General features: G+C 51.3%; 1 protein-coding gene across 3 annotated transcripts in view; it reads right to left on the bottom strand.

Moving 5' to 3' along the window:
* Positions 1-7,685: 7,685 nt before the first annotated feature.
* Positions 7,686-14,604, bottom strand: part of LOC133344532 (monoacylglycerol/Diacylglycerol O-acyltransferase-like) — a 46,320-nt gene continuing 39,401 nt past the window's right edge. For all 3 annotated transcript variants that reach the window (XM_061554509.1, XM_061554507.1, XM_061554508.1), the window contains 6 exons: positions 14,137-14,473; positions 12,615-12,782; positions 12,025-12,218; positions 11,293-11,353; positions 9,763-9,902; positions 7,686-9,664 (listed from right to left, as the gene is read on the bottom strand). In XM_061554509.1, coding sequence (XP_061410493.1) covers positions 9,557-9,664; positions 9,763-9,902; positions 11,293-11,353; positions 12,025-12,218; positions 12,615-12,782; positions 14,137-14,467 — 1,002 coding nt within the window. In that variant the 5' untranslated portion in view covers positions 14,468-14,473 and the 3' untranslated portion in view covers positions 7,686-9,556. The remainder of the gene's footprint in view (positions 9,665-9,762; positions 9,903-11,292; positions 11,354-12,024; positions 12,219-12,614; positions 12,783-14,136; positions 14,474-14,604) is intronic.

Below are 14,604 nucleotides of genomic sequence, written 5' to 3'. Positions count from 1 at the left end.
AGTTGTGAAATAGCGTTACAGGTCTCAAACTGCACAATGTTCTTATAAGAGATTGGGAAAAGAAACGATTGGAGGGAATTTGAAAGTGGAGCTGTGCAAGGTTCGAATCGGAAAGAAGTTTTGACTTGCAGTGTGGTGAGTGATGTGTGAATGGGTAGGTGGGTGAGCGAGTATTGCGTGACCTGCAGTGCGGTGGTGACAAAACAATCAGTCCGCTCGACCGATCGATCAGATGCGGTTGGTGTGCCAAGCGTACGAATGATTCTACTCAGCTAACAAAAACTGGTTTAAACAACGACAAGACACATCAGCACATGCGATAATGTGACGAGGTAAAATGCAACAGCTTTAGCGTGAGCAGAGGGAGGATTACATTAGTTCCCAGAGGCGGAGGTGGCCTTCACAAAGCGACGTACAAAAGCCGGACCGCGTCCTGGCTTGACCCCAAGTGACCGCGCGTTGTACACGCGTCAAACACGCGGCGTCGTACACGCGTGGGAAAAACCAGACTTCTCACCCTTCCCCGCTGAAAACCAACTCTGCAGGATTCCCTCGTTATTCGCGAGGGACACGTTCTGCAAATGCTCGTGTATAGCAAATTCCGCAGATGATGGATATTGTCCTGCGGATATCGTAGATATTTCTAAAGCTTAGAGAAGTTCCGTCTTTCTCTCATAACAGTGTCGCTCATCACTTTCTCTCGATGCGATTCGCGGATTGCCAAAATCGCGGAGAGCAAGTTTTGTGAATAACGAGGGAAATCTGTACCCCACTCTTCAGCGGCGCTTTGCTCGGTGGCCCCCCTCGACCCCCCTTGGCAGGAAACCAGATCCACCTCTGGCTCTGCCGTTGTTATGGAATGATTTTCAACTCGTACTGCATGGCCCAGAACCCAATTCATCCCACAACACCAGTGACCTCCCAGATTTGTTTTATAAAAACATCCTCGGGACTTTGTTTTGCATTTGCTTGGAAATCCGCAAGGAGTGAAACCTGTCAGGCAGTCGGGTCTTAAACCACACGGAAGTGCAGTCACCCCGCGTGGCACGCCGACGCCCAGGCAATCGGGCTCCATCTCTGTTTGACAATTGCCCACCAATTGCAAAAACTCCCCAGAACGAGCACGAACCAAAGGCGTTCAAACACGCCAACGGGTAAAGCAGCCAAAGGCATCGCGGGGTTATCGCCGTTCCGCTGTGTGGGCTCGACTCCCGTCTCTGAACAAGCCATTTCAAAGGCCACGCGTTAAATCGAAGGCCCCGCCAGTCCATTCGGTACTCGAGCCGTTCTTACAGCAGAAGGCCATCAGCAAGGCGCCACGTCTCGCAGAGGGGTTTCGTCGACAGCAGTTTGACGGAAAGGGCACGACGTTGCTCCGTGGCTTTACCCCGATTCGCTCATTTGTGGTGTCGTTTACAAATTTGGACCGCAAACGCTGGCGCGCACACACACAGCCTCCTGCTATCTTTGAAATAACACCACGGGAGCTTTTTCAACATCGACCACTAAACAGACAGTGCGACGTATTTACGGTTAATACACGCGCGCAGCATTAACCGGGGCCGGCCGCCCGTTTTTAAAACCGCGAGCCTCTCCAGCAAGCGGCGAACGCGCTTGCCGCTCGGCCACGTCGCCGCCTGCCACGTCGTTACAAGGATCAGGCGGCCGCGGACTTGGACGTGGGCAGAGAGTGCGAGCGACGCTGTCGGTGCCCCCCCACAGCCCTGCGAAGGCCTGGCAGCGTAGACCCACTCCCACTGGCATCGCAAACGACACACACGCACGCTTCCCTTACCGCCGAGTCAACAAATTCACGGTCGGCCCACCACGCGCATTGACAGATTGCACTCGTTAGTACCTGATATAAACACTCGGCGCCTATTTTACGTAACGTGGTTGTCAAGTCACAGGCAGCACATTATACATTCATTCATATCACCGCATTTCTACACTTTGATTTTTTTTTTTACAATTATCATAAGCGATTGAGGTTTGTTTAGCCAGGTGACTGCCCACCCAGTGTGATTCTCTTACAAACGAGACCTGGGATTTCATAATTGCAGACAAAAATGAGAGTATTTAGTCATACTGCATTTTGGGAAATGGTATCCGTGGCACACAATGGCCTGTGACATGACGAGGTCATTAAACATCGACTTCGCAACGCAGGGCGAGCTTGAAAACTCTCACACGGACACCAGTGAGCAGCTGCAGTGGGAAATCGAACCACGACGTCGATACGCACTGGCTCGGCGCACGTGGACACGCGACCTCCCCAACGTGACGCGGCTACTCGCAGCTGTCCCGCAATGTTCACCACCACTGCCGCCGCTCGCTCGGTGACGCCAAAAGACAATGCACGTCGAAAATCTCTGCGGAATTGCGCCGACGTCTTGACGGCAACCGTGCACACGGAGCCTGCGTGTACTGTGCTGGCACACGTAACACACACTCCAGAATCACCGTCGCGGTCGGATCTGGGCTGCGACGAACCTGATATGTGCGAACAAGACTCTACGTTTGCGGAATGTGTTGTACTGTGCGATGTGTGTCAAAAATATACAATTCTCACGGACAATAGGCGCGTCATGAAATGCACCACTTCTACTTAAATGACTGTGTTCCGTGCGGACTAAGGCTGTTAAAATATTTTACGATAAAAAAACGGTGAACGGATCGCCGCACACAGAGAGACGTCGAAAGCAATAAACACAACGCGTTTAGCTTTCTGAGAAACGGAGGAAGAGGCCACAGTGGTGGTGTCAAGGTCACCACCCCGGGTTTTCAATCCACAGGTCACCGGTTCGACTCCATCTCCAGGGCACGGCAGTTGAACCAACGGTGAAGGATTAAATCGGTCCGTCCGTGACTAAAAATCCCACTGGAATCGGTTACCGATTCCCGACCTGCAGAACCGATAACCGATTCTGACAACAGTTACCGGTTCATGGATGGTCACCACTATGGGGACCTCATTTGCCAGTAAAAATATGATAATTGGTTCTTTACCCTTCTATCTGGCAACAAAACTGACACCTTTTTGCAAGGAGTCATGTTTGCATAGACCGCAATACCTGCAGTCATAAATACAAACAAAAGACATAACTCTGATAATGTGCACTGTCCTTGAAGTTGATTGGTCCACACCCGAGACAGCTTTCCTTCGAGCCTAGTCTCATATGGGTTGGACCAGATGACGCCAAAAGGCGCACAACTCAAGGACAATGCACCATCAGAGTATGAGAGCTCGGGGCAAGCATCTACACTATGGGGACCTCATTTGCCAGTAAAAATATGATAATTGGTTCTTTACCCTTCTATCTGGCAACAAAACTGACACCTTTTTGCAAGGAGTCATGTTTGCATAGACCGCAATACCTGCAGTCATAAATACAAACAAAAGACATAACTCTGATAATGTGCACTGTCCTTGAAGTTGATTGGTCCACACCCGAGACAGCTTTCCTTCGAGCCTAGTCTCATATGGGTTGGACCAGATGACGCCAAAAGGCGCACAACTCAAGGACAATGCACCATCAGAGTATGAGAGCTCGGGGCAAGCATCTACACTATGGGGACCTCATTTGCCAGTAAAAATATGATAATTGGTTCTTTACCCTTCTATCTGGCAACAAAACTGACACCTTTTTGCAAGGAGTCATGTTTGCATAGACCGCAATACCTGCAGTCGTAAATACAAACAAAAGACATAACTCTGATAATGTGCACTGTCCTTGAAGTTGATTGGTCCACACCCGAGACAGCTTTCCTTCGAGCCTAGTCTCATATGGGTTGGACCAGATGACGCCAAAAGGCGCACAACTCAAGGACAATGCACCATCAGAGTATGAGAGCTCGGGGCAAGCATCTACACTATGGGGACCTCATTTGCCAGTAAACATATGATAATTGGTTCTTTACCCTTCTATCTGGCAACAAAACTGACACCTTTTTGCAAGGAGTCATGTTTGCATAGACCGCAATACCTGCAGTCATAAATACAAACAAAAGACATAACTCTGATAATGTGCACTGTCCTTGAAGTTGATTGGTCCACACCCGAGACAGCTTTCCTTCGAGCCTAGTCTCATATGGGTTGGACCAGATGACGCCAAAAGGCGCACAACTCAAGGACAATGCACCATCAGAGTATGAGAGCTCGGGGCAAGCATCTACACTATGGGGACCTCATTTGCCAGTAAAAATATGATAATTGGTTCTTTACCCTTCTATCTGGCAACAAAACTGACACCTTTTTGCAAGGAGTCATGTTTGCATAGACCGCAATACCTGCAGTCATAAATACAAACAAAAGACATAACTCTGATAATGTGCACTGTCCTTGAAGTTGATTGGTCCACACCCGAGACAGCTTTCCTTCGAGCCTAGTCTCATATGGGTTGGACCAGATGACGCCAAAAGGCGCACAACTCAAGGACAATGCACCATCAGAGTATGAGAGCTCGGGGCAAGCATCTACACTATGGGGACCTCATTTGCCAGTAAAAATATGATAATTGGTTCTTTACCCTTCTATCTGGCAACAAAACTGACACCTTTTTGCAAGGAGTCATGTTTGCATAGACCGCAATACCTGCAGTCATAAATACAAACAAAAGACATAACTCTGATAATGTGCACTGTCCTTGAAGTTGATTGGTCCACACCCGAGACAGCTTTCCTTCGAGCCTAGTCTCATATGGGTTGGACCAGATGACGCCAAAAGGCGCACAACTCAAGGACAATGCACCATCAGAGTATGAGAGCTCGGGGCAAGCATCTACACTATGGGGACCTCATTTGCCAGTAAAAATATGATAATTGGTTCTTTACCCTTCTATCTGGCAACAAAACTGACACCTTTTTGCAAGGAGTCATGTTTGCATAGACCGCAATACCTGCAGTCATAAATACAAACAAAAGACATAACTCTGATAATGTGCACTGTCCTTGAAGTTGATTGGTCCACACCCGAGACAGCTTTCCTTCGAGCCTAGTCTCATATGGGTTGGACCAGATGACGCCAAAAGGCGCACAACTCAAGGACAATGCACCATCAGAGTATGAGAGCTCGAGGCAAGCATCTACACTATGGGGACCTCATTTGCCAGTAAAAATATGATAATTGGTTCTTTACCCTTCTATCTGGCAACAAAACTGACACCTTTTTGCAAGGAGTCATGTTTGCATAGACCGCAATACCTGCAGTCATAAATACAAACAAAAGACATAACTCTGATAATGTGCACTGTCCTTGAAGTTGATTGGTCCACACCCGAGACAGCTTTCCTTCGAGCCTAGTCTCATATGGGTTGGACCAGATGACGCCAAAAGGCGCACAACTCAAGGACAATGCACCATCAGAGTATGAGAGCTCGGGGCAAGCATCTACACTATGGGGACCTCATTTGCCAGTAAAAATATGATAATTGGTTCTTTACCCTTCTATCTGGCAACAAAACTGACACCTTTTTGCAAGGAGTCATGTTTGCATAGACCGCAATACCTGCAGTCATAAATACAAACAAAAGACATAACTCTGATAATGTGCACTGTCCTTGAAGTTGATTGGTCCACACCCGAGACAGCTTTCCTTCGAGCCTAGTCTCATATGGGTTGGACCAGATGACGCCAAAAGGCGCACAACTCAAGGACAATGCACCATCAGAGTATGAGAGCTCGGGGCAAGCATCTACACTATGGGGACCTCATTTGCCAGTAAAAATATGATAATTGGTTCTTTACCCTTCTATCTGGCAACAAAACTGACACCTTTTTGCAAGGAGTCATGTTTGCATAGACCGCAATACCTGCAGTCATAAATACAAACAAAAGACATAACTCTGATAATGTGCACTGTCCTTGAAGTTGATTGGTCCACACCCGAGACAGCTTTCCTTCGAGCCTAGTCTCATATGGGTTGGACCAGATGACGCCAAAAGGCGCACAACTCAAGGACAATGCACCATCAGAGTATGAGAGCTCGGGGCAAGCATCTACACTATGGGGACCTCATTTGCCAGTAAAAATATGATAATTGGTTCTTTACCCTTCTATCTGGCAACAAAACTGACACCTTTTTGCAAGGAGTCATGTTTGCATAGACCGCAATACCTGCAGTCATAAATACAAACAAAAGACATAACTCTGATGTGCACTGTCCTTGAAGTTGATTGGTCCACACCCGAGACAGCTTTCCTTCGAGCCTAGTCTCATATGGGTTGGACCAGATGACGCCAAAAGGCGTATTGCGGTCTATGCAAACATGACTCCTTGCAAAAAGGTGTCAGTTTTGTTGCCAGATAGAAGGGTAAAGAACCAATTATCATATTTTTACTGGCAAATGAGGTCCCCATAGTGTAGATGCTTGCCCCGAGCTCTCATACTCTGATGGTGCATTGTCCTTGAGTTGTGCGCCTTTTGGCGTCATCTGGTCCAACCCATATGAGACTAGGCTCGAAGGAAAGCTGTCTCGGGTGTGGACCAATCAACTTCAAGGACAGTGCACATTATCAGAGTTATGTCTTTTGTTTGTATTTATGACTGCAGGTATTGCGGTCTATGCAAACATGACTCCTTGCAAAAAGGTGTCAGTTTTGTTGCCAGATAGAAGGGTAAAGAACCAATTATCATATTTTTACTGGCAAATGAGGTCCCCATAGTGTAGATGCTTGCCCCGAGCTCTCATACTCTGATGGTGCATTGTCCTTGAGTTGTGCGCCTTTTGGCGTCATCTGGTCCAACCCATATGAGACTAGGCTCGAAGGAAAGCTGTCTCGGGTGTGGACCAATCAACTTCAAGGACAGTGCACATTATCAGAGTTATGTCTTTTGTTTGTATTTATGACTGCAGGTATTGCGGTCTATGCAAACATGACTCCTTGCAAAAAGGTGTCAGTTTTGTTGCCAGATAGAAGGGTAAAGAACCAATTATCATATTTTTACTGGCAAATGAGGTCCCCATAGTGTAGATGCTTGCCCCGAGCTCTCATACTCTGATGGTGCATTGTCCTTGAGTTGTGCGCCTTTTGGCGTCATCTGGTCCAACCCATATGAGACTAGGCTCGAAGGAAAGCTGTCTCGGGTGTGGACCAATCAACTTCAAGGACAGTGCACATTATCAGAGTTATGTCTTTTGTTTGTATTTATGACTGCAGGTATTGCGGTCTATGCAAACATGACTCCTTGCAAAAAGGTGTCAGTTTTGTTGCCAGATACAAGGGTAAAGAACCAATTATCATATTTTTACTGGCAAATGAGGTCCCCATAGTGTAGATGCTTGCCCCGAGCTCTCATACTCTGATGGTGCATTGTCCTTGAGTTGTGCGCCTTTTGGCGTCATCTGGTCCAACCCATATGAGACTAGGCTCGAAGGAAAGCTGTCTCGGGTGTGGACCAATCAACTTCAAGGACAGTGCACATTATCAGAGTTATGTCTTTTGTTTGTATTTATGACTGCAGGTATTGCGGTCTATGCAAACATGACTCCTTGCAAAAAGGTGTCAGTTTTGTTGCCAGATAGAAGGGTAAAGAACCAATTATCATATTTTTACTGGCAAATGAGGTCCCCATAGTGTAGATGCTTGCCCCGAGCTCTCATACTCTGATGGTGCATTGTCCTTGAGTTGTGCGCCTTTTGGCGTCATCTGGTCCAACCCATATGAGACTAGGCTCGAAGGAAAGCTGTCTCGGGTGTGGACCAATCAACTTCAAGGACAGTGCACATTATCAGAGTTATGTCTTTTGTTTGTATTTATGACTGCAGGTATTGCGGTCTATGCAAACATGACTCCTTGCAAAAAGGTGTCAGTTTTGTTGCCAGATAGAAGGGTAAAGAACCAATTATCGGATGGTCACCAGTTTAGCGATTGCCATTTAAGAACCTGAGAGTGAATTCACCACGACAGCCACGTGATGGAGGTCAGAGACAAAGGCATGGAGAGATGGAAAAACCCAGCAGGGCCCTCTGTGATCACCGTGCCAGAAGCGGCAATGGTCCCTTTGCGAAGAGTAACTCGGATGCTTAATGGGCTCATCGTCGTCATCAGCCATGGTCGATCCACTGCCGGATGAAAGCCTTCCAAGCCGCTGCCACCTCTCAATCCAGCAATGCATCGATCCACAAGGCAACTGCATACGAGCCGATTTCGTGGCTCCATCTCCGCGGTGGGTGACATTTCTCCTTCTCTACATTTCCACTGCTCGCACAGATGTTGCATAACTGACTCACGCCATCAATTCCAAGAGCACTCTCCCCCCAACCTGGACGCAGCAAACGCAAGGAGGGTGTGGGTGCTGGCCTGTGCCTGGGTAAGGTGCCGACCCAGCACCTCTCTCTCCCCTCCTCTGGAGTCGAATCGTAAGTAATCAGAGATAAAGGCACCACCGCCCTCATGAGTCGTGTTCCTCCCGCACGCCGTTCGGAAGGGCCAGCGCGGTGACCCCTGACTGCACTGACGTAGCTTCGGAAGTGCTTTGTACGCAAATACTGGGACATAAGCAACCGGGGCGCGTTTTTCCGGGTCGTCGACCCAGAAAGTACAACCGCACACAGCCCACCACCACGTCCAGTGTACCTCTCTCGAAGCCCACGGTCGGGACTCGTGGACACTCGCGGGGCTCCCGAAAGATCGCAAGTCCCGAGGCGTTTCGCACGCTTACCAGAGCACCCGTGTGGATTCACGCGGCCTCGCAGCAGCTGGGATGAGGACCCACAGCTGTGGTGCCCCCCACCCCCCTTCACAGTCGCATGGCCACCGGTCTCGCCTTTGCTTGCGATCAGCACAGCGCAGCGTGCGGGCATTTCCACTCCGCCAGCGTGCACATGCGCACCTGCATTCAGCCCGGGTGGCCTCTATATTTTTTCCACTATTTTTAATTTCGCCAGGTTTAAGGCCCACTGAGCTGTGTAGCTCTTCTTCAGAAGCTGCCTGGCCACAAATGACAGCTCAACAAAGTGGCTTATCACGTGGACATTTAGAGCAGCTGAATGCGTGATGTTGATTCTAAATGCGGGGAGAGAGACACGCAAACTCCAAATATACAGCAGGCGTCATGCTTGGGATCGAACCCACGAAACTCCTGCATACCAGGTGAAGGAGTTAACATCTCGCCACCGTGGTGCCCCATACACAGGGACCCCCACACAGACAGCGGCAGAACTGTCAGAAAGTGCAGCGTGCCAGTGAACCACGACACCGTACCGAACGTCTGACGCAAGCCTGGAGCGCAATTTCCGATGTGCGCTCTACGCGACACGGCGCGTGAAATATGTTCCCGCGACCCTGGCAATACACAAAGACGTTTGACCCGATGAGGTCGTTCGAGGAGTCGCGATCGACTCGCGAGCCCCTGAGATCCCGCGAGGGCCGGTTACGGAATGTCCCGCGGCGACCTGCGCCGCGAGCCGGGCGTGCTCGTGGCGGCACGGGGCCCGGCGGCCTCCACGAGCTCGCGCTTTGGGATGACGAGGAGGTCGAGGAGGTCAAGGAGGTCGAGGCCGAGGTCGCCCCGGTGGGCGTCAGCCGCCGCCGTCGTCGCCGCCGCCACGCCAACGTCACTCCTCGTCCTTGGTGCGGCGGCTCAGGCGGTCGAGCAGAGCGCGGAAGATGTTCCCCGGGATCATCTGGTGCTCGTTTATCAGCCTCTGCAGGGCTTGCCTGGTCTGCCAAAACAAATGGAACTGCAAGTTACGCGCTGGCCAGATGCGGTAACCACGGTCACAATGCAGGCGGGCAGGCGGGCAGGCGGGCAGGCGGGCACCTTCTCGGTGAGCTCCGGGGCAGTCGTGCCGGCCTCGTAGGGGATCGGATCTCCCAGGTAGGTGCGGAACTTCACGGGGAAGCCGCCGTAAATAGGCACCAAGGGCAGGCGGCATCGCTCGTACAGGCAGCGCAAGACTCCTGCAACAGCAGAGACTCTGTGAGCTTTTCCCAGGTATATAAAGCAACGCTTGTTATTATTACTATGCACTTATTACAGTTTCACTTTGTCGTTGCACGGCCCTGTTGCGCCCGCCAAGCATATACAAACACAAATATCTCATTGACAAAGTTTGCCAGGACCTGTTAACAAATAGCGGCTGATACCGCGTGGGTTGGGCTTCGAAGCGTCCACGCGAGGTCTGTCGCACGCAACGGTGCTCGGCAAACCGAGCCAGCCTTAATAGGCGCTCCCGAACAGCACTACTCCCAAGGGTCCAAGAGAGTTAACAGAGGGACCTTTGTGTTGCTCACTTGAGCAGGGGGACCGTGCAAATTAGAACTCTGCATGTCGCGTTTACGCATTTAAGCGGCATCCTAAGCAGAAATGTTTCCAGAAACGTCGTATTCAAATTGTAAATATTGTGGATTTTACTCTCCAACACACCGGTGGGCTAATGTCATAACTAATTGCTGCGTTTTGTTTACGTTTCAAACCTTACTGGCTGTGTCGGGCGGTGGAGGGTATTACGACACATTTATACTTACGCGACCTCTCCCAAAAACCTTTATTACGAATAAAATTATATTCTATTCGTGCGTGTGATGGCAGCAATATGTTCAAGAGCTCAACGCCAATGTCGAGGTCTGCTGGCTACGACAGAGAGGGCTTTAGGAGAGAGAGTTAATGTCCTTTCGCTTTTCCCACTTCTGCTGAAGGACTGAAGGAACAGAGGCTACAGTGAGTTTCGTTTAGTTTGCATGGCCACAATGCCACTGCTGTGGCTTGTTTTGGAATTTTCCACTTATCAAGGAGCCACGGTGCAGCATCGGCGTGGTGAGGTTCTGATGCGGATGATGGCTCCACCGCAATTGTCTTCGCCGGGGGAATGTAAAAGCTCGGAGGTACGATATTTTGGGGTCTCGAGTGAGCAGGTGTTTATTTTGGATGTCCGCGTTGTTCCACTCCGCTCGAAAGCAGCGTTCTTCCGAATGTGGCTTAAGATTCGAGAATGGCGGCAGCAGCAGCAACATCCGCAGCGGCGCGATCCCATGGAAGGGGTGATTGGGACTCGAGTCGGTAGCGGCGGCGGTTGCGGCGGGGCAAATGGTGGGGACGACCCAGGGCTACGTGGTGAGCCAAACGGTGGGGACGACCCAGGGCTGCGTGGTGAGGCAAGCAGTGGAGACTGCCCAGGGCTACGTGGTGAGGAATGAGGTGGAGACTGCTCAGGGCTACGTGGTGAGGCAAGTAGTGGAGACTGCCCAGGGCTACGTGGTGAGGAATGAGGTGGAGACGGCCCAGGGCTACGTGGTGAGGCAAGCGGTGGAGACGCCCAAGGGCGACGTGGCGTTTGGCAGGGGCACTCACTCAGTCCTCCGAGCGTGCGGAAGCCCTCCCGAATGTTCTGGGTAAACATGGGGATGATCGGCTGCGCACGGAGAAAAACACAGACCACGCAAAGTTACGAACGAGCTAAAAAAAACGCACAGACGAAGACACACACACACACGCGGCACACTGACGCAAGCTGACAGAAGAGACGCTGCCACAACGCATGATCAGCTTCACCGTCGTGCGGTAGATGCAGCGCTATGCAGTAACGTTCCCAATTCAATATCAACTCACACGAGATGATGATCATGACGATGGTTGTGATGATGGTGGCCATGAGAATGATTACAGCCATCATAATGACACCCATGATAATGACACTCATTAGTGATAATGATATGATGCTTCTTTTGATGATGTTGATAGTGTGTCTGTCATTGAAGATTGTAATGATACCAACATCACCATGATGCCGTTGTTCCTGATGATGATGCTGTGCTCCTAAACATTCTGGCTATAAAAATTAAGCTGCTGCTGCTGCTGATGATGTCGATGATGACGTTTGTACTGATATTGACAATAATCACGATCGCGATGTTCGTGACGGAGACGACAATGACAGCACTCAAGACGACGACAACGTTGATGACAGCAGTGTTCAAGACGTCAACGAGGCCGATGTCAAGGGTTCGCACGAACAACGCCACCGCCGCCACCGCCGCTCGCGACGAGGGAGAGGGCGCCGTCGCCGACGAGCCGGCCACTCACCACTCGGGCGTCGATGGCGACCTGGGCGAAGCCGGTGCGGCGGCCCCACTCGATGCGGTAGGCATTGTCGCTGAAGAGCGCCTCGCGCACGCCGCCCGGTGAGATGGCGAGGAGGTGGCCAGCGCGCAGCGCACGCACGCACTCCTCCCTGGGGCCGTGCGTCACGAAGAAGACCTCGAGCAACAGCCGGAAGCCTGCACGCGCGCAACAAACGTCGATCGATGCACGGACCGGCCGTGCTTGCACGGTCGCGCGGAGGCTGGTGAGCGAATCGATGAGCGAGCCGGTGAGCGAGCCGGTGAGAGAGCAGGTGAGAGAGCAGGTGAGAGCTCTTGACATCGGTGCCGTGGAGTGGGTGGCCGTGGCGTGGGTCTGGGGCAGGGGTGGCAGTGGCGTGGGTCTGGGGAGGGGTGGCCTTGGCGTGGGTCTGGTGTAACCGTGGCGTGGGTCTGGGAAGGGGGTGGCCTTGGCGTGGGTCTGGGGAGGGGTGGCCGTGGCATGGGTCTGGGGAGGGGTGGCCGTGGCGTGGGTGTGGGGAGGGGGTGGCCGTGGCGTGGGTCTGGGGAGGGGTGGCCCGCTGAGCCGCTCACCGGGGATCTTGAAGAGGAAGTGATCGGCGACCGAGTGGCAGGTCCGGCCTTTCTGCAGGATGAGCCTGGACACCAGGTAGTAGTAGTCGATGGGGATGGCGCCGTGGTAGTAGATGATCAGGGCCGGGCCCTCGTCTGGGATCTTGTCCAATCCGTGAACCTCGTAGCCTGTAAAGTCAACGCACACACAACGAGATAAAGGCAAAGATCCCCATGTACAGTGATACCTCGGTTCACAAACTTAATTTGTGAACTGACTCTGGTCGCGAACCGAATTGGTCATGAACCGAGGCACATTTTCCCATAGGGTTCAATGTAAATCCGGTTAATCCGTTCTGACCTTTTTTTTTGGTTTTTGAAGCACAAAAATATGAAACAAATTACAGTACACATTAGTACTGTACAGTATAGTAATGTATAAAGAGAGAACACTAACCTTGCTTGAGATGACTTCAGTAAGCACTCAAACGGGTGAACTGTACAATACAGTAAGTACAGTATTGTACAGTACAGTACAGTAGTACAGTACAGTACTGTATGTGCTAAAAAGCACACCAAAAAGCAAAAAGTCACTGAAAGTGTCTTCACAGTACTCACAGTACTTCTTTCTGTGTCTCTTCTCTCCACGATCTTCCTACAGGAAGTCACGACCATGTGACAGCCTGGAAATAGCATTAAAATGGCCGCGGCTCCTGTTCGTGAACCGAAGCGGAGTTCGTGAACCGGAGCATATTTTTATGAACTTTTCTGTTCGTGAACCGAGTTGTTCGTGAACAGAAGCGTTCGTGAACCGAGGTATCACTGTAGTCTTAACAGACTGTCGGTGCAAGTGCTGTTAGCGAGCGCCTATGAAGATTGGCACGGCACACGAGGAGGTGGGTGGCCAGGACCACGCCCGGCCGCCTTTGTCTCCCCAGTGGCGATATTTACACACCGCACCAGGTAAGGTACTCAATTAAGGCTGAGTCGACCTAGGGGAGGCCCAGGACTGGTTAAGATAATTGTCACTGGTATTGGCCGTGAGCGGAAATCGAACTTGGATCGCCAGGTTCGTAGCGCAAAATCACCACCACCCTCACAACCACCACTACCACCTCAACCACTTCTACCACCCTCGGCACCGCCGCTACATTACCACCACCAGCACCGTCACCACCACAGCTACCGCATGTGGAGGCGCCCTGGTGGCGAGGTGTTAACTGCCTCGCCTGGTATAAAGGAGGTCATGGGTTCATTCTCGACCCTGACGCTGTATATTTGGAGTTTGTGTGTCTCTCCCGCCCCGTGGTCGCGTGGATTTTTCTCTGAGTTCTCCGGTTGATGGCGACCTGGGCGAAGCCGGTGCATTTAAGAATATTTGGCCACGATAACTTTCCACGCGATCAGCCACTTCATTGAGCCATCATTTGTGGCGGCTAGATCGCTTCTGAAAACGAGCAACGTCGTAGCCCAATGGGACCTTGCCTGTAAAAATAAAAAATATTTCTCGTTTAATAGTTGGGGTGCCGCAGGGGCGGCTCACCGTGCCAGATGGTGGCGTGGCCGTCCCAGAGCGCGGCGAGCGTCTTGCGCGCTCCGTCCCAGAAGCTGTGTGAGTAGGCCGTTCGCAGCACGCTCTTGCTGCCGTAGACGTGCAGGAAGAGGATGGAGAGGTAGAGGAAGAGCAGGATGAAGAGCGGCAAGATGAAGACGACGAGCAGCGGCGTGAAGACCCAGAGCAGGTGGGCCGCGTACTCCAGGCAGACGTCGAGGCCCTCCAGGCCCGTCCACGCTGTCCACGCCTCCAGCAGCCAGCCCAGCACCTCGGGGCGCTCCAGCCCGGAGGCCGGGCAGCTCTCTGAGGAGTTGAGCATAGGGCCCTGGGGAGAGGGCGGCATCACGCGCACGGCGTCCCCGTCAGGGTGTTGTATTTATGCCCCTTTTTCCTAAAATTAATATTAAGAATAATTAGGCCAATATATATATATATTTTAATTAAATAATGAAAACA

This window comes from Lethenteron reissneri, chromosome 20, assembly GCF_015708825.2.
Source record: "Lethenteron reissneri isolate LAM-NWPU_2019-01 chromosome 20, ASM1570882v1, whole genome shotgun sequence".
Taxonomy (NCBI): Eukaryota; Metazoa; Chordata; class Hyperoartia; order Petromyzontiformes; family Petromyzontidae; genus Lethenteron; species Lethenteron reissneri.
This window is presented reverse-complemented; position numbering and strand designations above follow the sequence as displayed.